Raw genomic sequence first — 27,393 nt, 5'->3', positions numbered from 1 at the left:
GCAGTTTCTTCTTGCTGCTGTGCTTGTCCCACCTGATGACGATTGCTTGTGTTGCCATCGAAACGCCGTGATTTATTATTTGTAGCGTAATGGTTTGAATTTGCTACATTTTGACCCAGACGCCAGCATGCAACGGCCTACTCATTTTGAATGACGCAACAATAGTACGTTGTACATACACTGTTAAGCAGACGGTGCGCATTTGTAAAATAACTTCTTGTTAATGCGATGTAACGTGATGCAGTCAATTTCGCTGCAGTAATTCAATGTTGTTAATATGCCCGTCAATGATTTAGAATGAATACTTGTCTGATTGTGCGCGTGCATGTAACATTTTGTCTGAGGGTCAAACATTGAATAAGTGATGTTAGGACAATGTGTGTGTGTGTTTTGGAAGTAACCTGTACAGAGAACTCGGGTGAGACCCGTTGTTCTTGTGATACAGGTCAAAGGGTACTTTTGTGTTTCACGAAGCGTCTGCCTCTGGAGCAACTCATTGTCTTTGAAATAGGGAGCACGCTCGGATCATTCATCAGTTACAAGGCATACCACTTGAAAGTTACACGTATAGGAGGAGGTACATTCTCTACAACACGAATTGTAGTTTTGTCTTACGTGTTGACGTAGATTTTGTCTTACTGGGACTATAAATGCTCCTTGCTGATTCACGTCTGGATGTTCGTACCTATCGGTTGAAGCAAACCCCACTGCTGTTGTTGAGACGCTGTGCACCAATGAGGGTCCAAGCATTTTAGGGCCTTCGGCCAGGAAAGTCACAACATTTACGGCACACGAAGGACGCATTCACGCCAGCGCCCCGTGCTCCGTTTTGAAGTTTTAAAATGAAACATCTTTGAATCGTGTTGTGTTTTGAATTAGATGATTGTTATTTCTTCATTAAAAGCTTATTTCATATTACATCCAGAAGGCTTCGTTGAGAAGGATATTTCGCGTGAATTTTCTCTCGTCGTTAAGTAGGCGGCCTTGCCGGGGGTTCGGTTCGATGCGGACTTTCACCTGTTTGGGATTGCGAGATCGAGATAAGGTGACACGGAGCTGCTGGCCGTCTGCAGATCGATTCCAACGTAATCGAACGTCTGTCCCTGCGCCTCCGTCGTTGGTACAGGGGGTGCTCGATAATGATTGGAATCACCCCAATTTTGACCGTGACACCAACATGCGTTGTGAATGACGCAACGTTATGTTTTACATCTGCCGTTTAGCAGACTGCGCATATTGTGGTGAATGTTACTGGGGTAGCCAGGTGTGCCTGTCCGTCGTTCGCATGCAGGGGGTGCGTGTAGGTTTACAGCGCCCCCTGCGTGAAAACGACGGAAAGGGCAGCGTTCGTCACGGTTAAAGTTGTGCGCTTTTATTTTAAATGTTATTCTTTTATAAGGTGATGTTGATATCGAAAACTGACACATAGCTGGCATGCCATAAATAGGAAATTAACTCTGCTTATTCGAATCAATGTATTCATATATGTTGATGAACTGTTTTCAAGCAGATTGTCTCTAACGGCGACTACAGGGACCACGTGATTGTTTAAAAATGTCTTTGATTATAACTATAATTGCCTACAATTCGTCATGTGTAGCTTATTTAGACTATAATTTATTCACTACCCAAAATGTATTTACTTGAAAACATAGAGCTGATATTTATTCTTGTTCTTTCGGTAAAGTCACGTAGAAGGGAAACAATAAAATAACAAAAATATAAAACAATTACATTCTCACGACAATTCGACTGCAACACAAGCAATCATCATCAGGTGTCACACACAGGCACACACACAGAGACACAGGCACACACAGATACAGGCACACAGTGTGTACACACACACAGTGTACACACATAGTGTACACACACACAGTGTAGACACAGTGTACACACACACTGTACACACAGTGTATACACAGTGTGTGTACACACACACACTGTGTACACACACAGTATATACATATAGTGTACACACAGAAACAGTGTGTACACACAGTAATGTCCACGTTGTAGTTGCTGAGCTCACGCACCCAAGGGGTCTCTGTTCAAGAGATGGAGCAATGGAAAATGAATCTAAATCAACTTAAACTCCATTCCCGCTCTGTGACGTCACCACTCAGCATGACCTCATCGCTGTGAAACGCCAGGGGGAGGTGTGCCTCGCTAGTGACGTCATGTCACCAAGGTATTCACCCCACCCCCGTCCACCGCGCCCTTGAGCGTGACATCACCTCTGCTTGGTCACTGCCGATATGTTCCGGTACAATCCTTATTTGGGCAAAGCTACGCCCAGTGACTGGCGGCTCATTAACATAATGTGTTCGTGAAAGCCGTCGCGAGTTTATTGGGACGGGTTCAGCACCCACGCCCCCATCCCTCGACATATGGCCCGGCCTCATTAACATAATTTATTCATATTCTTAGTTTTTTCGGTAAAGTCACGTTGAAGAGAAACAACAAAATAACAAAATATATATAAAACAATAAAAAATTCTCACGACGTTTCGACCATAACTCAAACGGTCATCATCAGGTGTGTCGGTTTGCACACACCTGATGATGACCGTTTGAGTTATGGTCGAAACGTCGTGAGAATTTTTTTATTGTTTTATATATATTTTGTTATTTTGTTGTTTCTCTTCAACGTGACTTTACCGAAAAAACTAAGAATATGAATTACTGCAGTCACGAAAGCTTTAAATCAAAATATAATTTATTCAGTTAGAGAGCCGCTCGTGGGAGGGAAGTGACGTCATACTACTTCCTGCTGTCGCGAGGTAACAGGAAGCTGCCGTGTGCGCGCTTGCACTGAAATCCGAGGTGAGAAATTCTCATCGTTGTGGTGGTGGTGGTTGTTGTTGTTTACCAAGGTAGAGCCTCTCTCTCTCGTAGGGATGTCAGTTGAGTAGCAGCGAGCATGGGAATCGATGTCCAGGTTGGAACTTTACAACGCGGGGCCTAGCCACGCGGGGCCTTGCCTCCTGCCCTCGCCTGATTGCATTCACTTTAATTATCTCGCTTAAGTTTAATTTGTCTTCACCCGGCTCGCCACTTTGTAACTTTGTTTTATTGTAAATATTCACGCAGTTTTTATTTTCGTTCTTTTGTTAGCAGGCCAAGCCCGCTTGAGCTGCTATACCGCTCTTGTTATCAGAAGTGACCTGCCCACAACAACACAAGGTGAGGCTTTGTCAACGTGTGTGAATGTTTCGACTTAAAACTTTGGTGACTGCAGGAATTAATATTCTTGGTTCTTTCGGTAAAGTCACGTAGATAGAAAATAAAACCCCACGACGTTTCTATGGCAACATTAATGTTGAAGATGCGAGGACTTACAGGAATATTTATGACATTTGCCCTCTCATTGCGTGCCATGACAGTGCTGTTTGCACAGTCACACATAGGCACTGTAAGATGTTTTTCTTGGTCGTGTTTTTGTTTTGTCGCTTGTTGTGGTTGCACCCGATTCAAGAGCCGAATGGCTCACGGGACTATAACCAAAATAAATCAAACTGAAAATCAAAAAACTGAAACCGCGTGATGAATTTTGGGAAAGTTTTTCACTGCATCTCCAAATATATATAAAAGGCAAAGTTGTGATTGTGTGTGTTGTCTGTTCAAAATGTTTAGCGTACTTCCCGACATGCAACAAACTGTAAATTTGCCATGTGGGTACTTTCCAGACTGTACACCGTACAAACATTATACAAATACACTTTTGTGTTTTTTTAGGGGTGGGGAGCTCAATAACGTATAGATTTTTTGCACGGCAAGTGAGCCGTGACGTCAAATCTGTCACGTGACCCTCGCATGTGGAAGAGTAACGCATTGTAGTGTAGCGGTTAGCGTTGTCTGTGTGTGTGTGTGTCTGTGTGTTTGTGTCTGTGTGTTTGTGTCTGTGTGTGTGTCTGTGTGTGTGTGTGTCTGTGTGTGTGTCTGTGTGTCTGCGTGTGTGTGTGTCTGTGTGTGTGTGTGTCTGTGTGTGTGTCTGTGTGTGTGTAAGCGTAACTCATTGTAGTGTAGTGGTTAGCGCTACGCCGCGCTACGAACCCGGTCACCCGAGTTCGATTCCCGCTCACGGCCACCACCGGCGACGATTATTTGAACCGCTTCTGGGCCTCCCCTAGGTCGACTCAGCCTCAAACGAGTACCTGTTGCGATGTAAACATCGCCACTGGGAAGTCAAAGGCGGCCCGACGTGGTGGATCCAAGTCCCGGGCGAAGCCGGGTAGTACAGCTAGTCGTGAATACATTAATGAATATAGACGTGTAAGTCACGTGTGACTGTATATATTCATTCCTCCATGGCTCGATACTGACGTGTAGATGATGTGGATATTCTTATTTTCTGTCTGCAGCTGACGCTGGTCTGATGGAGCAAAGGCACTCAACGCAGCTCGGTACGACAAGTCAACAATGCGACCAGCGTGCATACAGCACGGACCGGACTGGAAATTTGACACGGCACCAGAGAAGTCACACAGGAGAGAAACCCTTCAAATGTACTGTGTGTAACAAGGCATTTGCATGGCCATCAGTTTTTCAGAACCACCAGAGAACACACACGGGAGAGAAACCCTTCAGGTGCACGATGTGCGGGATGGCGTTTACACAGTCATGTAATCTTGTAACACACCAGAGAACACACGGGAGAGAAACCCTTCAAGTGCAGTGTTTGTGGGAAGACATTTTCAGGTTGATTTGTTCTTAAAACACACCAGAGAACACACACGGGAGAGAAACCATTCAGGTGCACGATGTGCGGGATGGCGTTTGCAGTCATATCATCTTGTAAAACACCAGATAACACACACGGGAGAGAAACCCTTCAAGTGCAGTGTTTGTGGGAAGGCATTTTCACAGTCATCTGCTCTTAAAAACATCAGAGAACACACACAGGAGAGAAACCCTTCAAGTGTACTCTGTGCGGCAAGGCGTTTTCAGATTCATGTCATCTTGTAACACACCAGAGAACACACACGGGAGAGAAACCCTTCAAGTGCAGTGTGTGTGTGAAGGCATTTGCAGATTCATCAAATCTTCAAAGACACCAGAGAACACAAAAGCATCACAAGGAGCGGAGTTGGAGTCTGAAATCAGCTTGTAAAAGTCAAAGTGCCGCAATGAGCCCATCCCTCATGAAACACGAACCGGAAGAAAATCCCAGCTTGGACACTTTTAAAGGTATAAAGGTGAAATATGAAGAGGTGATGGTGAAATGTGAAGATGAAGATTCATTTCCAGAATGGGACCTTCACATTGATGAAGGCAACGTGAAGCAGGAGGAGAATTCTGACTGAGGCTGAGCGAGGCAACTCCCAGCAGTTTGTGGAAGTGGAGGTGTGGGTGGACGTGCTCCTAGATAACACAAAGACAAGTGGAGACCCGGTAGATGTGTAAGCCAGAGACGATGTCGCTACAATAGATGCACCTTTGTCACAGGCCTTTAATGACTAGAATGTGAAGTTGAACACTTTGTGGGCCCGTGGGTTGGGTAGATCTCTAACCAGGAGCAAGAGCCAATAAGCTCATAATAATTTATTTTACATGGTGCTTGGTTAATCGCCTCAGCAACTTGGAGTTTTGTACCTCATCTCACGCTCGAAGAGCATCCTCAAGTCGCAGCTGCCCCTGTGTGGCACAAGGTGGTGGCCCTGCACCAGCCTGCATGTGGACAAGAGCCTGTCAGTAGGGGGCGATGATTGATGTATCATCTCAGTTGTGTAGTTTCTAGGTAATGTTTAGAATTTACTACATTTTCACTCAGACGCCAGCATGCAATGGCCTACTCGTTTTGAATGACACAACAGTATGTTTTACATACACTGTGAAGCAGACTGTGAAACTTTTTTTAAAAGCTTCTTGTTAATACGATGTAACGTGATGCAGTATATTTCACTGCAGTAATCCAATTTTGTTAATATGGCTGGCAATAATTTAGAATGTATACTTGTCTGGTTTTGTGTATACTTGTAACATTTGATCTGTAAGGGTCAAACATTGAATAAGTGATGTTAGGACAAAGTGTGTGTGTGTTTGAAAGTAACCTGTACAGAGAACTCAGGTGGGACCCGTTGTTCTTGTGATACAGGTCAAACGGTGTTTTTGTGTCCCACGAAGCATCTGGAGCAACTCATTGTCTTTTTAAATAGGTAGCACACTCGGATCATTCATCAGTTACAAGGCATACCACTTAAAAGCTACACGTATAGGAGGAGGTCCATTCTCTACAACACGAATTATAGTTTTGTCTTACGTGTTGAGGCCACGTGATGTGTCGAAGACTCTCTGCCAGCTCACAGGACAGACCCAAGTGCCGTGTGCTCAATAAGATGACTGACAGAGGCACCACTGCACCGACTTGGTGTGGCCGGCGCTCTGCTGGTTGTTGTGAGCGTCGCTCATCCGCCCTCCGTTGTTACTGGAGGGCGACTGCCTCCAACTGCCCAGCAGCGTGCTTCACGAGCCTCCTCCACAGAGGCCGATCTTGACACCGCTGGTACCGGTCATCGGCAAGCCCACTCAGCTCCACATCCTTCTTGTACAGCATCAGTCCATACATCTTTAAGATGGTTATCGAAATGCCATGCTACAGACAGATGGGCAGATATGAACGAACAGAGCTAATTCATTAACATCTCAACCTTGGTTGGAAAGCGTTAAAAAGGAATGTTATTTTACCTGAACTGCATATTGTTTGATTTGAGTTAAGGACAATAAAAAAAACTAATACAGAGATCGTGCACTCACATCAGTCTGGGTTAGCGCGTGAGAGGACGTCCTGTAATACTATGATCTTACCAGCTACGGAGACATTGGCATTAATGCAGATTTGAGGCTATGTGGATGGCTTTGAATCCAATGCACCCTTCAATGGTAATGCACATAATAGAGACATGCTTTGTTCACTTTTCTAAAACCATGCTTTTAAAATAATCTCAAGCAATTTTCTCTGCCAGTCATATTGCCTGATCTTATTGCACTCACACACTCACACACACAAAGATCCCCCGTACAGCCTTCAACAGACTGCTGGGGCAAGTGCTGTTGGTGAGCTCCTATGAACGCCGGCACGCACGGCACTCTAGGGGGAGGGTGGCCAACACCGCACCGGGCCGCCTTTGTCTCCCTTGATATTTACACACCACACTAGGAAGTCAATCAAGACTACATCGATGTAGGGAACACCCAGGACTGGTTTAAATATCTGCCACTGTTGTGTGTCATGAGCAGGAATCCAATTTGGGTCAACGGGTTACGGAGTGCAGTGCGATAGCCACTAAATTACCGCTCCCCACTCGTACACAACAAGAACAAAGATCCCCGGTAGAGCATTAACAGACTCTAGGGGCAAGTGCTGTTAGCGAGCACCTATGAAGGATGGCATGGCACACGAGGGGGGTGGGTAGCCAGCACCCCGCCCGGCCGCCTTTGTATCCCGAGTGGCGATGCTCACATCACACGAAGTACTCATTTTTAGGCTGAGTCGACCTAGGGAAGGCCCAGGACCGGTTCAGATAATCGTCACTGGCGGTGTTGGCCGTGAGCGGGAAACGAACCCGGGTCTCCGAGTTCGTAGCGCAGCGTAGCGCTAACCGCTGCCCTACCGCTCGTACAAAGATACGTTTAAACGCGCACGCAAATACACATTCTGTTTGACTAACACTTCTTTCAAACCGTACGTAGCCAAACATTTCCGTTGTAGAGTTTCTGGATAATGTTTGGAATTACCACAATTTTGACCGTGACACCAACATGCAATGACCTGTGCGTTGTGAGTGACACAATACTCTGTTTGACATCCGCCGTGAAGCAGACTGCGCATATTGTGGTGAATGTTACTGGGGTAGCCAGGTGTGCCTGTCGGATTTGAACCTTGAATCTCTGCAATAGAGAATGCGCTACCATATTCCTGGTTCTTTCGGTAAAGTCACGTAGATAGAAAAAAAATAAACAAAATAAAAGATTTTAAAAATAAAAAAATACAACTAATAAAAATACATTTTTTAAAATAAATTGATGATAAGATGCCACGGGTCGACTGACTGAGATGACTGGCCAATGCACTGCCTTTGCCCCCATTACACACACACACTGTGTACCTACGTACACACACAGTGTGTACGTACATACACAAACCCGAGGGAGGGGGCAATGGAAAATGAATCTAAATCAACTTAAACTCCATCCCCGCTCTGTGACGTCACCACTCAGCAGACCTCATCGGCATGAAGTGCCAGCGGGAGGTATACCTCGCTAGTGACGTCATGTCACCAAGGTATCCACACTCCCCCAACCCCCGTCCACGGCGCTCTTGAGCGTGAAGTCACCTCCGCTCAGATCACTGCCGATATCGTTCCAGTGGCAATCCTTATTTGGGCAAAGCTACGTCCAGTGACTGGCAAATCATTAACATAATGTTTCCGTTAAAGCCTTCGGGTTCAGCAGCCACGCCCCATCCCCCGACGTATGGCCAGTTACATTAACATAATTTATTCAGTAACAGAGCCGCTCATTATGGGAGGGGCGTGTCTCTTATCCCGGAAGTGACGTCATGTTAGCTGCTTACCTGCGTGACGTCTCGAGATAACAGGAGGCTGCCGATCCGCGCTTGCACTGAAATCCGGGGTGAGAAATTCTCATGGTGGTGGTGGTTGTTGTTGTTGTTTACCAAGGTAGATCCTCTCTCTCTCGTAGGGATGTCAGTTGAGTAGCAGCGAGCATGGGAATCGATGTCCAGGTTGGAACTTTACAACGCGGGGCCTAGCCACGCGGGGCCTTGCCTCCTGCCCTCGCCTTATTGCATTTGCTTTAATTATCTCGCTTAAGTTTAATTTGTCTTCATCCGGCTCGCTACTTTGTAACTTTGTTTTATTGTCAATATTCACGCAGTTCTTATTTTCGTTCTTTTGTTAGCAGGCCAAGCCCGCTTGAGCTGCTATACCGCTCTTGTTATCAGAAGCGACCTGCCCACAACAACACAAGGTGGGGCTTTGTCAACGTGTGTGAATGTTTTGACTCAAAACTTTGGTGACTGCAGGAATTAATATTCTTGGTTTTTTCGGTAAAGTCACGTAGATAGAAAATAAAATAAAAGATAATAAATTAAATGAAAAATAAAAAAAATAGAAAATGAAGCAAAAAACCCACGACGTTTCGATCGCAGCACAAGTGGTCTTTTTATCTTATTAAATTTAATGTGTTATTTTTATTTTCTATCTACGTGACTTTACTGAAAGAACCAACAATACGTGTGTCAATGTCTATCGATCAAAGACGCTAAGCGCGTGCCGCTGTTGACTCTGAATGTGTGGAGGGGAACACTTTCACCACGGGGAGAGAGAGACAGAGACACGGATAGCCTCGACCATGTTGATTGATCCTCGATTCATTACTTGGTGGAGTGAGGAAGAATTAATGCTGAGCAGATGAAGGTGGCCAGGCATGGTTCTGGTCACACCACCACCTGTTTACTCATGGCAGTGTGTGACAGTGTCAAGTTTGTGTTTGCAGTAAAGTCTATTAACTCTGTTGAACACGGAAGTTATATCAAAACAATAGTTTATTTTTGTTTTCCTCTGGAACTCTTTATAAGAATGGAAACAGGAGGTGAATACAGCACACACATGCAGCTGAAGTCAGAACTGTTCATCCCCAGCATTCGAGAACATCTGACCCTGGACTCACACCTGAGTTGCGATTGAACATTAATTTATGCATTTCTGCATAACACAAATAGTATTGTTTTCAAAACCCTTTGCTATGTCAGCTGAATTTAGTTTTCATAAATATTCATTTTGTAGTCAGACAGCCGAAATTGTGTGCTTAGAGTTTTGGGTTAACATTCATCTTGAAGATATGAAGGCTTCCAGGCATATTCATGACATTTTCCCTCTCATTGCGTGCCATAACAGCCCGTGGAGAGAAACCCTTCAGGTGCACTCTGTGCGTGAAGGCGTTTTCACGTTCATCAAATCTGATGAATTTGTGAAATTTTTTCACTACATCATGAATATATTAATAAGTATAGACGTGTAAGTCACATGTGCATTCCTCTGTGCCTGACGTGTAGATGGTGTGGATATTCTTTGTTTCTGTCTGCAGCTGACGCTTCCTCTGCAGAATTGGTCTGATGGAGCAAAGGCAGTCAGCACAGCTCGGTACGACAAGTCAACAATGCGACCAGCGTGCATACAGCACGGACCGGACTGGAAATTTGACACGGCACCAGAGAAGTCACACAGGAGAGAAACCCTTCAAATGTACTGTGTGTGGGAAGGCATTTTCATGGTCATCTGCTCTTAAAAAACACCAGAGAACACACACGGGAGAGAAACCCTTCAGGTGCAGTGTGTGTGGGAAGGCATTTTCACAGTCATCTGCTCTTAAACCACACCAGAGAACACACACAGAAAAGAAACCCTTCAAGTGCACTGTGTGTGGGAAGGCATTTTCAGATTTATCTACTCTTAAAAAACACCAGAGAACACACACAGGAGAGAAACCCTTCAGGTGCACGATGTGCGGGATGGCGTTTACACAGTCATGTAATCTTGTAACACACCAGAGAACACACACGGGAGAGAAACCCTTCAAGTGCACTGTGTGCGGGATGGCGTTTACACAGTCACAACATCTTCAAGTACACCATAGAACACACACGGGAGATAAACCCTTCAAGTGCAGTGTGTGCGTGAAGGCATTTGCACGTTCATCTGCTCTTGTAAAACACCAGAGAACACACACAGGAGAGAAACCCTTCAAGTGTACTCTGTGCGGGAAGTCGTTTGCAGATTCATCAAATCTTCAAGTACACCAGAGAACACAAAAGCATCACAAGGAGCGGAGTCGGAGTCTGAAATCAGATTGTGAAAGTCAAAGTTCCGCAATGAGCCCATCCCTCATGAAACAAGAACCAGAAGAAAATACCAGCTTGGACACTTTTAAAGGTTTAAAGGTGAAATGTGAAGAGGTGAAGGTGAAATGTGAAGAAGCGATGAGCGAAGAAGTGAAGGTAAAATGTGAAGATGAAGATCCAACTCCAAAATGGGACCTTCACATCGTGAAGCAGGAGAAGAACTCTGACTGTGAGTCAGAGTGAGGCAACTCCCAGCAGTTAGTGGAAGTGGAGGTGTGGGTGGGCTTGCTCCTAGACAATACAAAGTCAAGTGGAGACCCGGTAGATGTGTAAGCCAGAGACGATGTTGCCCCAATAGATGCACCTTTGTCACAGGCCTTTAATGACAAGAATGTGAAGTTGAACACTTTGTGGGCCCGTGGGTTGGGTAGATCTCTAACCAGGAGCAAGAGCCAATAAGCCCCCAAGCATTCACTATGTTATAATAATTGCTTTTACATGGTGCTTGCTTAATCGCCTCAGCAACTCAGAGTTTTGTGTCTCATCACAAACGCTCGAAGAGCATCCCCAAGTAGCAGCTGCCCCTGTGTGGCACAAGGTGGTGGCCCTGCACTGGCCTCCATGTGGACAAGAGCGTGTCAGTAGGGGGCGATGATTGATGTGTCATCTCAGTTGTGTAGTTTGTAGGTAATGTTTAGAATTTGCTACATTTTCACTCAGATGCCAGCATGCAATGGCCTACTCGTTTTGAATGACACAATAGTATGTTTTACATACACTGTGAAGCAGACTGCATTTTTTTCAAAGCTTCTTGTTAATACGATGTAACGTGATGCAGTCAATTTCGCTGCAGTTATTCAATGTTGTTAATATGCCCGTCAATGATTTAGAATGAATACTTGTCTCACTGTGCGCGTACAGGTAACATTTTGTCTGTAAGGGTCAAACATTGATTAAGTGATGTTAGGACAAAGTGTGTGTGTGTGTTTGAAAGTAACCTGTACAGAGAACTCAGGTGAGACCCGTTGTTCTTGTGATACAGGTCAAACGGTATTTTTGTGTTTCACGAAGCATCTGGAGCAACTCATTGTCTTTGAAATAGGGAACACGCTCGGATCATTCATCAGTTACAAGGCATACCACCTTAAAGTTACACGTAGAAGAGATACATTCTCTACAACACGAATTGTAGTTTTGTCTTATGTGTTGACGTAGATTTTGTCTAACTGGGACTAGAAGTGCACCTTGCTGATTGACGTCTGGATGTTCGTAACCATCGGTTGAAGCAAACCCCACTGCTGTTGTTGAGATGCTGTGCACCAATAATGGTCCAACGCATTGACGGCCTTCAGGCCAGGAAAGTCACAACATTTGCACACGAAGGACGCATTCACGAAAGTACCGCGTGCTCCGTTTTGAAGTTTTAAAATGAAACATCTTTGAATTGTGTTGTGTTTTGAATTATATGATTTTATTTCTTCATTAAAAGCTTGTATCAATTTACATGTGGAAGACTTCATTGAAAAGGACATTTCGTGTGAATTTTCTCTCGTCATTAAGTAGATGGCCTTGCCGGGGGTTCGGTTCAATGCGGACACAGTGTACACACACAAAGTGTACACACACACATAGTGTACACACAGTGTATACACATACAGTGTACACACAGTGTACACACACAGTGTACACTCACACAGTGTACACACATAGTGTACACACACAGTCTACACACACAATGTACACACACAGTTTATACACAGTGTACACACAATGTACACACAAAGTGTACACAGACAGTGTACACACACAGTGTACACACACAAAGTGTACACACAGTGTACACACACAGTGTACACATACACAGTGTATACACTGTACACACACAGTGTACACACACAGTGTACACACACAGTGTACACACAGTTTATACACAGTGTACACACAATGTACAGACAGTGTACACACACAGTGTACACACAGAGTGTACACAGTGTACACACTGTATACACATAGTGTACACACACAGTGTATACACGGTGTACACACATAGTGTACACAAACACAGTGTACACACATACAGTGTACATAAGTGCACACACAGTGCACACACCGTGTACACAGACAGTGTATACACACAGTGTACACACACAGTGTACACACACACACAGTGTACACACACACAGTGTATACACAATAATGTCCACGTTGTTGTTGTTGCTGAGCTCACACACCCAAGGGAGGGAGCAATGGAAAATTAATCTAAATAAACTTAAACTTCAACTCTGTGACGTCACCACTCTGCATTACCTCATTGGCGTGAAACGCCAGGGTGAGGTGTACCTCGCTAGGGACGTCATGTCACCAAGGTATTCACCCCTCGCCCGTCCACCGCGCTCTTGAGCGTGACGTCACCTCCGCTTGGGTCGTTGCCGATATCGGTCCAGTGGCAATCCTAATTTGGGCAAAGCTACGCCCAGTGACTGGTGGCTCATTAACATAATGTGTCCGTTAAAGCCGTCGCGAGTTCATTGCGACGGGTTCAGCGCCCACGCCCCCATCCCTCGACATATGCGCCAGCCTCATTAACATAATTTATTCAGTTACAGAGCCGTTCGGGGGAGGGAAGTGACGTCATACTACTTCCTGCTGTCGCGAGGCAACAGGAAGCTGCCGTGTGCGCGCTTGCACTGAAATCCGAGGTGAGAAATTCTCATCGTTGTGGTGGTGGTCGTTGTGGTGGTGGTTGTATTTGTGATTTACCAAGGTAGAGCTTCTCTCTCTCGTAGGGATGTCAGTTGAGTAGCAGCGAACATGGGAATCGATGTCCAGGTTGGAACTTTACAACGCGGGGCCTAGCCACGCGGGGCCTTGCCTCCTGCCCTCGCCTGATTGCGTTTACTTTAATTATCTCGCTTAAGTTTAATTTGTCTTCACCCGGCTCGCCACTTTGTAACATTGTTTTATTGTCAATATTCACGCAGTTTTTTTTTATTTTTTTCACCAGGCCAAGCCCGCTTGAGCTGCTATACAGCTCTTGTTATCAGAAGCGACCTGCCCACAACAACACAAGGTGAGGCTTTGTCAACGTGTGTGAATGTTTTGACTTAAAACTTTGGTGACTGCAGGAATTAATATTATTGCTTCTTTCGGTAAAGTCACGTAGATAGAAAATAAAATAATAAAAATTAATGAAAAATAAAAAAATTAAAATAAAGCAAAAAACCCACGACGTTTCGATCGCAACACAAGTGGTCTTTATCTTATTAAATTGAATCTGTTATTTTTATTTTCTATCTACGTGACTTTACTGAAAGAACCAACAATACGTGCGTCAATGTATCTATCGGTCAAAGACGCTAAGCGCGTGCCGCTGTTGACTCTGAATGTGTGGAGGGGAACACCTTCACCACGGGGAGAGAGAGAGACAGAGACACGGATAGCCTCGGCTATGTTGATTGATCCTCGATTCATTACTTGGTGGAGTGAGGAAGAATTAATGCTGAGCAGATGAAGGTGGCCAGGCATGGTTCTGGTCACACCACCACCTGTTTACTCATGGCAGTGTGTGACAGTGTCAAGTTTGTGTTTGCAGTAAAGTCTGTTAACTCTGTTGAACACGGAGGTTATATCAAAACAATAGTTTATTTTTGTTTTCCTCAGGAACTCTTTATAAGAATGGAAACAGGATGTGAACACAGCACACACATTCAGCTGAAGTCGGAACTGTTCATCCCAGCATTCAAGGACATCTGAGTTGTGATTGAACATTAATTCATGCATTTCAGCATAACACAAATAGTATTGTTTTCAACACCCTTTGCTATGTCAGCTGAATTTAGCTCTTAGAAATATTCCTTTTGTAGCCAGACAGCCGAAATTGTGTGCTTAGAGTTTTGGGTTATCATTCATTTTGAAGATACGAGGGCTTCCAGGCATGTTTATAACCATTTGCCCTCTCATTGTGTGCCATCACAGCCCGTGTGATAAATTTGGGACACTTTTTCACTACATCATGAATATATGAATAAGTATAGACGTGTAAGTCACATGTGACTATATGTGCATTCCTCTGTGCATCGATACTGACGTGTCGATGGTGTGGATATTATTTTTTTCTGTCTGCAGCTGACGCTGGTCTGATGGAGCAAAGGCCGTCGGCACAGCTCGGTACGACAAGTCAACAATGCGACCAGCGTGCATACAGCACGGATCGGACTGGAAATTTGACACAGCACCAGAGAACTCGCACGGGAGAGAAACCCTTCAAGTGCACAGTGTGTGGGAAGGCATTTGCATGGCCATCAGTTCTTGAGATACACCAGAGAACTCACACGGGAGAGAAACCCTGCAAGTGCAGTGTGTGTAACAAGGCATTTTCACAGTCATCTGCTCTTAAAAAACACCAGAGAACACACACGGGAGAGAAACCCTTCAAGTGCAGTGTGTGTGGGAAGGCATTTCCAGATTCATCTAATCTTCAAAGACACCAGAGAACACACACGGGAGAGAAACCCTTCAAGTGCAGTGTGTGTGGGAAGACATTTTCAGATTCATCTACTCTTAAAAAACACCAGAGAACACACACGGGAGAGAAACCCTTCAGGTGCAGTGTGTGTCGGAAGACATTTTCAGGTTCATTTGCTCTTAAAACACACCAGAGAACACACACGGGAGAGAAACCCTTCAAGTGCAGTGTTTGTGGGAAGGCATTTTCACGGTCATCTGCTCTTAAAAAACACCAGAGAACACACACGGGAGAGAAACCCTTCAAGTGCAGTGTGTATGGGGAGGCATTTGCACAGTCATCTGTTGTTAAAAAACATCAGAGAACACACACTGGAGAGAAACCCTTTAAGTGCACTGTGTGTGGGAAGGCATTTGCCTGGCCATCAGTTCTTCAGACCCACCAGAGAACACACACGGGAGTGAAACCCTTCAGGTGCACCTTGTGCGGGAAGGCGTTTGTACATGTGTCACATCTTCAAAGACACCAGAGAACACACACGGGAGAGAAACCCTTCAGGTGCATTCTGTGCGGGATGGCATTTGCACAGTCACCACATCTTAAAGTACACCAGAGAACACACACGGGAGAGAAACCCTTCAAGTGCAGTGTGTGTGGGAAGGCGTTTGCACATTCATCTGCTCTTGTAGTACACCAGAGAACACACACGGGAGAGAAACCCTTCAAGTGCACTGTGTGTAGGCAGATGTTTGCAAATTCATCAAATTTTCAAGTACACCAGAGAACACAGAAGCATCAGAAGATCCACAAGGAGTGGAGTCTGAAATCAGCTTGTGAAAGTCAAAGTGCCGCCTTGAGCCCATCCCTCATGAAACACGAACCAGAAGAAAATCCCAGTTTGGACACTTTTAAAGTTATCGAGGTGAAATATGAAGAGGTGATGGTGAAATATGAAGAGGTGAAGGTGAAATGTGAAGATGTGATGGTGAAGAGTGAAGAAGTGAAGGTGAAATGTGAAGATGAAGATTCAACTCCAAAATGGGACCTTCACATCGATGGAGGCAACGTGAAGCAGGAGGAGATTTCTGACTGTGAGGCAGAGCGAGGCAACTCCCAACAGTTTGTGGAAGTGGAGGTGTGGGTGGACTTCCTAGACAATACAAAGTCAAGTGGAGACCCGGTAGATGTGTAAGCCAGAGACGATGTCGCTACAATATATGCATCTTTGTCACAGGCCTTTAATGACAAGAATGTGAAGTTGAACACTCAATTCCTAGGTTCAACCTGCAGAGTAAGAGCGAGCGGCCAGTCTTTGTGGACCTGTGGGTTGGGGAGATCTTTAACCAGGAGCGAGAGCCAAGAAGCTCCCAAGCATTCACTAAATAATTGCATTTACACGGTGCTTGCTTAATAACCTTTGCAACTCCGAGTTTTGTATCGTATCTCATCTGAAACACTCGAAGAGCATCCCCAAGTAGCAGCTGCCCCTGTGTGGCACAGGGTGGTGGCCCTGCACTGGCCTGCATTTATTATTTTTTTCCGCCTGAGGACGGCCGCTTGTGTTACGATCGAAATGTCGTGATCTATTATTTTTTTTTCTGCCTACGTGACATTACTGAAAGAACCAAAGAGTATGTGAACAAGAGGCTGTCAGTAGGGGGCGATGATCGATGTTTCATCTCAGTTGTGTAATTTGTCGCTAATGTTTAGAATTCGCCAGCATGCAATGGCCTACTCGTTTTGAATGACACAATAGTATGTTTTACATCCACTGTTAAGCAGACGGTGCATATTTTTTCAAATAGCTTTTTAATCAGATGTTATCTGATGTAGTAGATTTCACTGCAGTAATTACATTTTCTTAAAATTCCAGTCAATAATTTAGAATGAACATTTATTTTGGTTCTTTCGTTAAAGTCACGTAGAATGAGATTATAATAATAAAATCAAATAACACAATAAAATTCTCACGACGTTTCGGCCACAACACAAGTGGCTTTCAGGTGAAAGGAACAGACCTGTCGGGACGACAGAGCTTCAATGAACGCTGTTAAGATTCGTAGCGTCTTTTAAGCTGGTTTAGAGAGGTGAGGCACCTTGACAAAGGGGTTTACATATAAAACAAGAGAATTTAGCATTGAAATAGCTGAGTGATTAGCTTGTGACTGGTCATAGAAATAGACTGGTCATAGAAATTGCTTTATTGTTTTATTTTATTAATTTATTATTTTATTCTCATTCTACGTGACTTAAGATGAATCCTTGCAGTCACGAAAGCTTTAAATCGAAATTTAGAATGAACACTTGTCTGATTTTGTGTGTACGTGCATCACTTTTTTTTTATAAGGGTCAAACATTGAATTAGTGATGTTAGGACAAAGTGTGTGTGTGTTTTGGAAGCAACCTGTACAGATAACTCAGGTGAGACCCGATGTTCTTGTGATACAGGTCAAAGGGTATTTTTGTGTTTCAGGAAGCATCTGGAGCAACTCATTGTCTTTGACATAGGAAGCACACTCGGAAATTCATCAGTTACAAGGCATACCACCTTAAAGTTACACGCAGAGGAGATACATTCTCTACAACACGAATTATAATTTTGTCTTACGTGTTGACGTAGATTTGTCGAACTTGAACTAGAAATGCTCCTTGCTGATTCACGTCTGGATATTCACAACCATGGCTTGAAGCAAGCCCCACTACTGTTGAGACATTGTCCACCAAAACTGGTCCACAGTTGGCTTGCACTGAATCAATGCTGCAGTAATTATGGACTCGCACGAAGGCCGTGGGATTTATATTTTGTGTTCAACATTCCTTTGTTTCGTGGAGAGACCGATTAAATTAAAGACGTCTTGTCTGCTGATCTTGTTCATATCTGTGTACATCGATATCCCACATTGCTTGCACGTACACACCACACGCAATTAAATCAATAAAAATAAGAACGACTTCCGGGGATTGCGAAGATCGAGGAATCTCTTTCAATGGAGCGCGCTCAGTGTGTTCGATTCAACATCTCTCTGTCTCTGTCCGTCTGTGTCATCTGTTTGCCTCTGTGTTTCTCTCTGCCTGTCTCTCTGTCGTCTCTGTGTTCCTCTTGTCTGTGTCTATCTGCCTGTCTTGTCTGTGTGTGTGTCTCTCTATCAGCGTCTATCCAACCGTATTCAACGACTGTCAGTAGCAACACGCGCCCGGTCAACTTGCATGGCCCGTGACTCAAACTTGCTCAAAGGAGTGTTTATCTGTAATTTATTTCGCACCATACCTAGCCAACCGTGTTAATCCATGGGTCTCTGTGTGAGTCTCTGTGTGTGTGTCTGTGTGTGAGTCTCTGTGTGTGTATCTGTGTGAGTCTCTGTGTGTGTATCTGTGTGTGTATCTGTGTGAGTCTCTGTGTGAGTCTCTGTGTGTATCTGTGTGAGTCTCTGTGTGTGTGTATCTGTGTGAGTCTCTGTGTGTGTATCTGGAACTTATTTCGCACCGTACGTAACCGAACCTGCCCAGGAGGAGCGGCTGGTATCTGTGGAGCTGTGGGCCGGGTAAATCTGTGAGCAGGAGCGAGAGACAAGATCCCAAGCATTCACTACGTTATAAACAACATATTTGCACTCATAAGTCGCTTGCCTAATTGCCTCAGCAACTCGGTGTTTCGTATCGAACCTCATCTCAAACAATCGAAGGGCGCCCCTAGTGGCAGCTGCCCCTGTGTGGCACAAGGTGGCCCTGCACCGGCCTGCACGTGGACATGAGTCTGTCGGTAGGGGGCGATCATTGACGCGTCATCTCCCTGTGGAGTTTCTGGCTGTTTGGAATTAACCACAATTTTGACCGTGCCACCAACATGCAATGACCTGTGCGTTGTGAGTGACACAATACTCTGTTTTACATCCGCCGTGAAGCAGAACAGCGCATATTGTGGTGAATGTTACTGGGGTAGCCAGGTGTGCCTGTCGGATTTGAACTTTGAACCTCTGCAACAAAGAGAGAATGCGCTACCATATTCCTGGTTCTTTCGGTAAAGTCACGTAGATAGAAAACAAAAAATAATCAATAAAAGATTAAAAAATTTAATAAAAATAAATAAAAATAATACATTTAAAAAAAATAATTGATGATAAGATGCCATGGGTCGACTTTGCCCTCCACTACACACACACAGTGTGTACTGTACACACACACTGTGTACACACACACTGTACACAATAATGTCCACGTTGTTGCTGAGTTCACGCACCCAAGGGAGGGGCCAATGGAAAATGAATCTAAATCAACCGTGCTCTTGAGCGTTATTTTAATTTCTGCAGGGTCACTGCCTATATCGTTCCAGTGGCAATCCTTATTTGGGCAAAGCTACGCCCAGTGACTGGTGGCTCATTAACATAATGTGTCCGTTAAAGCCGTCGCGAGTTTATTGCGACGGGTTCAGCGCCCACGCCCCCATCCCTCCACATATGGGCTGGCCTCATTAACATAATTTATTCAGTTACAGAGCCGCTCGTGGGAGGGAAGTGACGTCATACTACTTCCTGCTGTCGCGAGGCAACAGGAAGCTGCCGTGTGCGCGCTTGCACTGAAATCCGAGGTGAGAAATTCTCATCGTGGTGGTGGTTGTTGTGGTGGTGGTTGTTGTTGTTGTTTACCAAGGTAGAGCCTCGCTCGCTCTCTCGTAGGGATGTCAGTTGAGTAGCAGCGAGCATGGGAATCGATGTCCAGGTTGGAACTTTACAACGCGGGGCCTAGCCACGCGGGGCCTTGCCTCCTGCCCTCGCCTGATTGCGTTTACTTTAATTATCTCGCTTAAGTTTAATTTGTCTTCACCCGGCTCGCCACTTTGTAACTTTGTTTTATTGTCAATATTCACGCAGTTTTTTATTTTCTTTTGTTAGCAGGCCAAGCCCGCTTGAGCTGCTATACCGCTCTTGTTATCAGAAGCGACCTGCCCACAACAACACAAGGTGAGGCTTTGTCAACGTGTGTGAATGTTTTGACTTAAAACTTTGGTGACTGCAGGAATGAATATTCTTGGTTCTTTCGGTAAAGTCACGTAGATAGAAAATAACAATAAAAATAACATATAATAATTTTTCTTTTTTACAATGAAGCAAAACACCCCACAACGTTTCTATGGCAACATTAATGTTGAAGATGCGAGGGCTTACAGGAATATTTATGACATTTGCCCTCTCATTGCGTGCCATGACAGTGCTGTTTGCACAGTCACACAGAGTCACTGTAAGATGTTTTTCTTGGTCGTGTTTTTTTGTCGCTTGTTGTGGTTGCACCCGATTCAAGAGCCGAATGGCTCACGGGACTATAACCAAAATAAATCAAACTGAAAATCAAAAAACTGAAACCGCGTGATGAATTTGGGAAAGTTTTTCACTGCATCTCCAAATATATATAAAAGGCAAAGTTGTGATTGTGTGTGTTGTCTGTTCAAAATGTTTAACGTACTTCCCGACATGCAACAAACTGGAAATTTGCCATGTGGGTACTTTCCAGACTGTACACCATACAAACATACAAATACACTTTTGTGTTTTTGTTGGGGGGGGGAGGGGAGCTCAATAATGTATAGATTTTTTGCACGGCAAGTGAGCTGTGACGTCAAATCTGTCACGTGACCCTCGCACGTGGAAGCGAAACTCATTGTAGTGGTTAGCGTTGTCTGTGTGTGTGTGTCTGTGTGTGTGTCTGTGTGTGCGTGTGTCTGTGTGTGTCTGTGGATTTGTGTCTGTGTGTGTGTGTGGAAGAGTAACGCATTGTAGTGTAGCGGTTAGCGCTACGCTACAAACCCGGCGACCCGGGTTCGATTCCCGCTCACGGCCAACACCAGTGACGATTATCTGAACCGGTCCCGGGCCTCCCCTAGGTCGACTCAGCCTCAAATGAGTACCTGGTGTGGTGTGTAAACATTGCCACTAGGGAGACAAAGGCGGTCGGGCGTGGTGCTGGCCACCCATCCCCTCGTGTACCGTTACCGGCCTTCATAGGTGCTCGCTAACAGCACTTGCCCCTACAGTCTGTTGAGGCTATACGGGGGATCTTTGTCTTTGTTTGTGTGTCTGTGTGTGTGTGTCTGTGTGTATGTATGTGTGTGTGTCTGTGTGTGTGTATGTGTGTCTGTGTGTGTGTATGTGTGTGTCTGTGTGTGTGTGTCTGTGTGTGTGTGTATGTCTGTGTGTGTGTGTGGTTAGTGCGCTGCTCTACCAACATAACGACCCGAGTTTGATTCCCGCTCACAGCCAACACCCAGTGACGATTATTTGAACCGGTTCTGGGCCTCCCCTAGGTCGACTCAGCCTCAAGAGAGTACCCGGTGTGATGTGCAAACATCATTACTGGGGAGACAAAGGCGGTCGGGCGCGGTGCTGGCCACCCACCCCCTCGTGTACCGTTCCGGCCTTCATAGGTGGTGCTGCTACTTGCTAACAGCACTTGCCCCAACAGTCTGTTAAGGCTACACGGGGGACCTTTGTCTTTGTATTACCACCCGGAAGTCACGGAGCTTTTGAGGCTCCGAGCCACGTGGGGATCCACAACAGCGTCAGGTGGTGCCACTCACAGGTGAGACTCGGGGATATGTGATTTCTAATCGATAGCCATCCGTCGGTTAACCCATCGCAACTGCTGAGTCTGTCACGCGACTTCCTCCTTCCAGCGAGCCTTTGACGCTTCACGTGGCCTCAAAGTGTACACAGTGTGTACGTATACACAATAATGTCCACGTTGTTGTTGCTGAGTTCACGCACTCAAGGGAGGGGGCAATGGAAAATGAATCTAAATCAACTTAAACTCCATCCCCATGACCTCATCGGCATGAAGTGCCAGCGGGAGGTGTACCTCGCTAGTGACGTCATGTCACCAAGGTATTCACACTCCCCCAACCCCGTCCACGGCGCTCTTGAGCGTGACGTCACCTCCGCTTGGGTCACTGCCGATATTAATCCAGTGGCAATCCTTATTTGGGCAAAGCTACGCCCAGTGACTGGCGGTTCATTAACATAATGTGTTCGTTGAAGCCGTCGAGAGTTGATTGCGAGGCGTTCAGCACCCACGCCCCATCCCTCGACATATGGGCTGGGCTCATTAACATAATTTATTCAATTACAGCGCTGCTCATGGGAAGGGCGTGTCTCTTACCCTGGAAGGACGTCATGTTACCTGTTTACCCGCGTGACGTCGCGAAGTAAGAGGAGGCTGCCGATCCGCGCTTGCACTGAAATCCGAGGTGAGAAATTATCATGGTGGTGGTGGAGGTGGTTGTTGTTTACCAAGGTAGAGCCTCTCTCTCTCGTAGGGATGTCAGTTGAGTAGCAGCGAGCATGGGAATCGATGTCCAGGTTGGAACTTTACAACGCGGGGCCTAGCCACGCGGGGCCTTGCCTCCTGCCCTCGCCTGATTGCATTCACTTTAATTATCTCGCTTAAGTTTAATTTGTCTTCACCCGGCTCGCCACTTTGTAACTTTGTTTTATTGTAAATATTCACGCAGTTTTTATTTTCTTTTGTTAGCAGGCCAAGCCCGCTTGAGCTGCTATACCGCTCTTGTTATCAGAAGCGACCTGCCCACAACAACACAAGGTGAGGCTTTGTCAACGTGTGTGAATGTTTTGACTTAAAACTTTGGTGACTGCAGGAATTAATATTCTTGCTTCTTTCGGTAAAGTCACGTAGATAGAAAATAAGATAAAAATAACGGATACTAAATTAAATGAAAAATCTTTTTTTTTTAAATTAAGCAAAAACCCACGAGGTTTCGATCGCAACACAAGTGGTCTTTATCTTATTAAATTTACTCTGTTATTTTTATTTTCTATCTACGTGACTTTACCGAAAAAACCAACAATACAATGTATCTATCGGTCAAAGACGCTAAGCGCGTGCCGCTGTTGACTCTGAATGTGTGGAGGGGAACACCTTCACCACGGGGAGAGAGAGACAGAGACACGGATAGCCTCGGCTGTGTTGATTGATCCTCGATTCATTACTTGGTGGAGTGAGGAAGAATTAATGCTGAGCAGATGAAGGTGGCCAGGCATGGTTCTGGTCACACCACCACCTGTTTACTCATGGCAGTGTGTGATACTGTCAAGTTTGTGTTTGCAGTAAAGTCTATTAACTCTGTTGAACACGGAGGTTATATCAAAACAATAGTTTATTTTTGTTTTCCTCTGGAACTCTTACTAAGAATGGAAACAGGAGGTGAACACAGCACACACATGCAGCTGAATTCGGAACTGTTCATCCCAGCATTCAAGGACATCTGAGCCTGGATTCACACCTCTAAGTTGCGATTGAACATTAATTCATGCATTTCTGCAAAACACAAATAGTATTGTTTTCAACACCCTTTGCTATGTCAGCTGAATTTAGCTTTCATAAATATTCCTTTTGTAGTCAGACAGCCGAAATTGTGTGCTTAGAGTTTTTGGTTAACATTCATCTTGAAGATATGAAGGCTTCCAGGCATATTAATGACATTTTCCCTCTCAATGCGTGCCATAACAGCCCGTTGAGAGAAACCCTTCAGGTGCACTCTGTACTTGAAGGCGTTTTCACGTTCATCAAATCTGATGAATTTGGGAAACTTTTTCACTACATCATGAATATATTAATAAGTATAGACGTGTAAGTCACGTGTGCATTCCTCTGTGCCTGACGTGTAGATGGTGTGGATATTCTTTTTTTTCTGTCTGCAGCTGACGCTTCCTCTGCAGAATTGGTCTGATGGAGCAAAGGCACTCAGCGCAGCTCGGTACGACAAGTCAACAATGCGACCAGCATGCATACGGCACGGATCGGACTGGAAATTTGACACGGCACCAGAGAAGACACACAGGAGAGAAACCCTTCAAATGTACTGTGTGTGGGAAGGCATTTTCATGGTCATCTGCTCTTAAAAAACACCAGAGAACACACACGGGAGAGAAACTCTTCAAGTGCACTGTGTGTGGGAAGGCATTTTCAGATTTATCTACTCTTAAAAAACACCAGAGAACACACACAGGAGAGAAACCCTTCAAGTGCAGTGTGTGCGTGAAGGGATTTGCACAGTCATCTGATCTTGTAAAACACCAGAGAACACACACAGGAGAGAAACCCTTCAGGTGCACGATGTGCGGAATGGCATTTAAACAGTCATGTAATCTTGTAACACACCAGAGAACACACACGGGAGAGAAACCCTTCAAGTGCAGTGTGTGTGCGATGGCATTTTCATGGTCATCTGCTCTTAAAAAACACCAGAGAACACACACGGGAGAGAAACCCTTCAGGTGCACGATGTGCGGGATGGCGTTTACACAGTCATATAATCTCGTATTACACCAGAGAACACACACGGGAGAGAAACCCTTCAGGTGCACGATGTGCGGGATGGCGTTTACACAGTCATATAATCTCGTATTACACCAGAGAACACACACGGGAGAGAAACCCTTCAAGTGCAGTGTTTGTGGGAAGGCATTTGCACGTTCATCAAATCTTGAAGTACACCAGAGAACACAGAAGCATCAGAAGATCTGCAAGGAGTGGAGTCTGAAATCAGCTTGTGAAAGTCAAAGTGCCGCAATGAGCCCATCCCTCATGAAACAAGAACCGGAAGAAAATCCCAGCTTGGACACTTTTAAAGTTATCGAGGTGATATATGAAGAGGTGATGGTGAAATATGAAGAGGTGATTGTGAAATGTGAAGAAGTGATGGTGAAATGCGAAGAGGTGAAGGTAAAATGTGAAGGTGAAGATTCAACTCCAAAATGGGACCTTCACATCGTGAATCAGGAGGAGAATTCTGACTGTGAGGCAGAGCGAGGCAACTCCCAGCAGTTTCTGGAAGTGGAGGTGTGGGTGGACTTCCTCCTAGACAATACAAAGTCAAGTGGAGACCCGGTAGATGTGTAAGCCAGAGACGATGTCACTACAATAGATGCACCTTTGTCACAGGCCTTTAATGACAAGAATGTGAAGTTGAACACTTTGTGGGCCCGTGGGTTGGGTCGATCTCTAACCAGGAACAAGAGCCAATAAGCTCCCAAGCATTCACTATCTTATCATAATAATTGCTTTTACATGGTGCTTGCTTAATCGCCTCCGCAACTCAGAGTTTTGTGTCGTACCTCGTCTGAAACACTCGAAGAGCATCCCCAAGTAGCAGCTGCCCCTGTGTGGCACAAGGTGGTGGCCCTGCACCGGCCTGCTTGTGGACAAGAGCCTGTCAGTAGGGGGCGATGATTGATGTGTCATCTCAGTTGTGTAGTTTGTAGGTAATGTTTAGAATTTGCTACATTTTCACTCAGACGCCAGCATGCAATGGCCTACTCGTTTTGAATGACACAATAGTATGTTTTACATACACTGTGAAGCAGACTGTGCAACTTTTTTGTTAAAGCTTCTTGTTAATACGATGTAATGTGATGCAGTATATTTCACTGCAGTAATCCAATTTTGTTAATATGGCTGGCAATAATTTAGAATGTATACTTGTCTGGTTGTGTGCATACTTGTAACATTTTATCTGTAAGGGTCAAACATTGAATAAGTGATGTTAGGACAAAGTGTGTGTGCGTGTTTGAAAGTAACCTGTACAGAGAACTCAGGTGAGACCCGTTGTACTTGTGATACAGGTCAAACGGTATTTTTGTGTTCCACGAAGCATCTGGAGCAAATCATTGTCTTTGAAATAGGTAGCACACTCGGATCATTCATCAGTTACAAGGCATACCACTTAAAAGTTACACGTATAGGAGGAGGTACATTCTCTACAACACGAATTATAGTTTTGTCTTACGTGTTGAGGCCACGTGATGTGTTGAAGGCTCTCTGCCAGCTCACAGGACAGACCCAAGTTGCCATGTGCTCAATAAGATGACTGACAGAGGCACCACTGCACCGACTTGGTGTGGCTGACGCTCCGCTCGTCGTGAGCGTCGCTCATCCGCCCTCCGTTGTTACTGGAGGGCGACTGCCTCCAATTGCCCAGCAGCGTGCTTCACGAGCCTCCTCCACAGAGGCCGATCTTGACACCGCTGGTACCGGTCATCGGCAAGTCCACTCAGCTCCACATCCTGTACAGCATCAGTCCATACATCTTTAAGAGGGTTATCGAAATGCCATGCTACAGACAGATGGGCAGATATGAACGAACAGAGCTAATGCATTAACATCTCAACCTTGGAAGGAATGTCTTGACCTGAACTGCATATTGTTTGATTTGAGTTAAGGACAATAAAAAAAAACATACAGAGATCGTGCACTCACACCAGTCTGGGTTAGCGCATGAGAGGACCTCCTGTAATACTATGATCTTACCAGAAACGGAGACAAATTGGCATTAATGCAGATTTGAGGCTATGCGGATGGCTTTGAACCCAATGCACCCTTCTTTGGTAATGCACATAATAGAGACATGCTTTGTTCACTTTTCTAAACCCATGCTTTTAAAATAATCTCAAGCAATTTTCTCTGCCAGTCATTGCCTGATCTTATTGCACACAAACACACTCACACACACTCACACACACACACCCACACACAAAGATCCCCCGTACAGCCTTCAACAGACTGCTGGGGCAAGTGCTGTTGGTGAGCTATAAACGCCGGCACGCACGGCACTCGAGGGGGAGGGTGGCCAACACCGCACCGGGCCACCTTTGTCTCCCCTGATATTTACACACCACACTAGGAAGTAATTCAAGACTACATCAATGTAGGGAAAACCCAGGACTGGTTTAAATATCTGCCACTGTTGTGTGTCATGAGCAGGAATCCAATTTGGGTCACCGGGTTACGGAGTGCAGTGCGATAGCCACTAAATTACCGCTCCCCACTCGTACACAACAACAAGAACAAAGATCCCCGGTAGAGCATTAACAGACTCTAGGGGCAAGTGCTGTTAGCGAGCACCTATGAAGGCTGGCACGGCACACGAGGGGGGTGGGTAGCCAGCACCGCGCCCGGCCGCCTTTGTATCCCGAGCGGCGATGCTCACATCACACTGGGTACTCATTTTTAGGCTGAGTCGACCTAGGGACGGCCCAGGACCGGTTCAGATAATCGTCAC

At 45.3% G+C, this 27,393-nt stretch overlaps 2 protein-coding genes across 2 annotated transcripts in view; both read left to right on the top strand.

Moving 5' to 3' along the window:
* Positions 1–1,140, top strand: part of LOC142920190 (uncharacterized) — a 40,642-nt gene extending 39,502 nt beyond the window's left edge. Inside the window, exon 5 of the mRNA XM_076062657.1 lies at positions 1,127–1,140. Coding sequence (XP_075918772.1) covers positions 1,127–1,140 — 14 coding nt within the window. The remainder of the gene's footprint in view (positions 1–1,126) is intronic.
* A 13,827-nt stretch (positions 1,141–14,967) lies between these two features.
* LOC142920239 (uncharacterized) lies at positions 14,968–26,790 on the top strand. Its single transcript, XM_076062741.1, has 4 exons — positions 14,968–15,635; positions 15,804–15,992; positions 17,166–17,182; positions 24,145–26,790. The coding sequence occupies exons 1-4, from the start codon at positions 15,004–15,006 to the stop codon at positions 25,233–25,235; spliced, it is 1,929 nt and encodes a 642-aa protein (XP_075918856.1). The 5' UTR covers positions 14,968–15,003; the 3' UTR covers positions 25,236–26,790.
* The last annotated feature ends 603 nt before the right edge of the window (positions 26,791–27,393 follow it).

Source organism: Petromyzon marinus, unplaced genomic scaffold (assembly GCF_048934315.1).
Source record: "Petromyzon marinus isolate PM22_M1 ecotype Great Lakes invasive population unplaced genomic scaffold, UKy_Petmar_22M1.pri1.0 PM_G_Scaffold_7, whole genome shotgun sequence".
Lineage (NCBI taxonomy): Eukaryota > Metazoa > Chordata > Hyperoartia > Petromyzontiformes > Petromyzontidae > Petromyzon > Petromyzon marinus.
The sequence above is the reverse complement of the archived record's forward strand: the minus strand, read 5'-3'. Positions and strand labels throughout refer to the sequence as shown.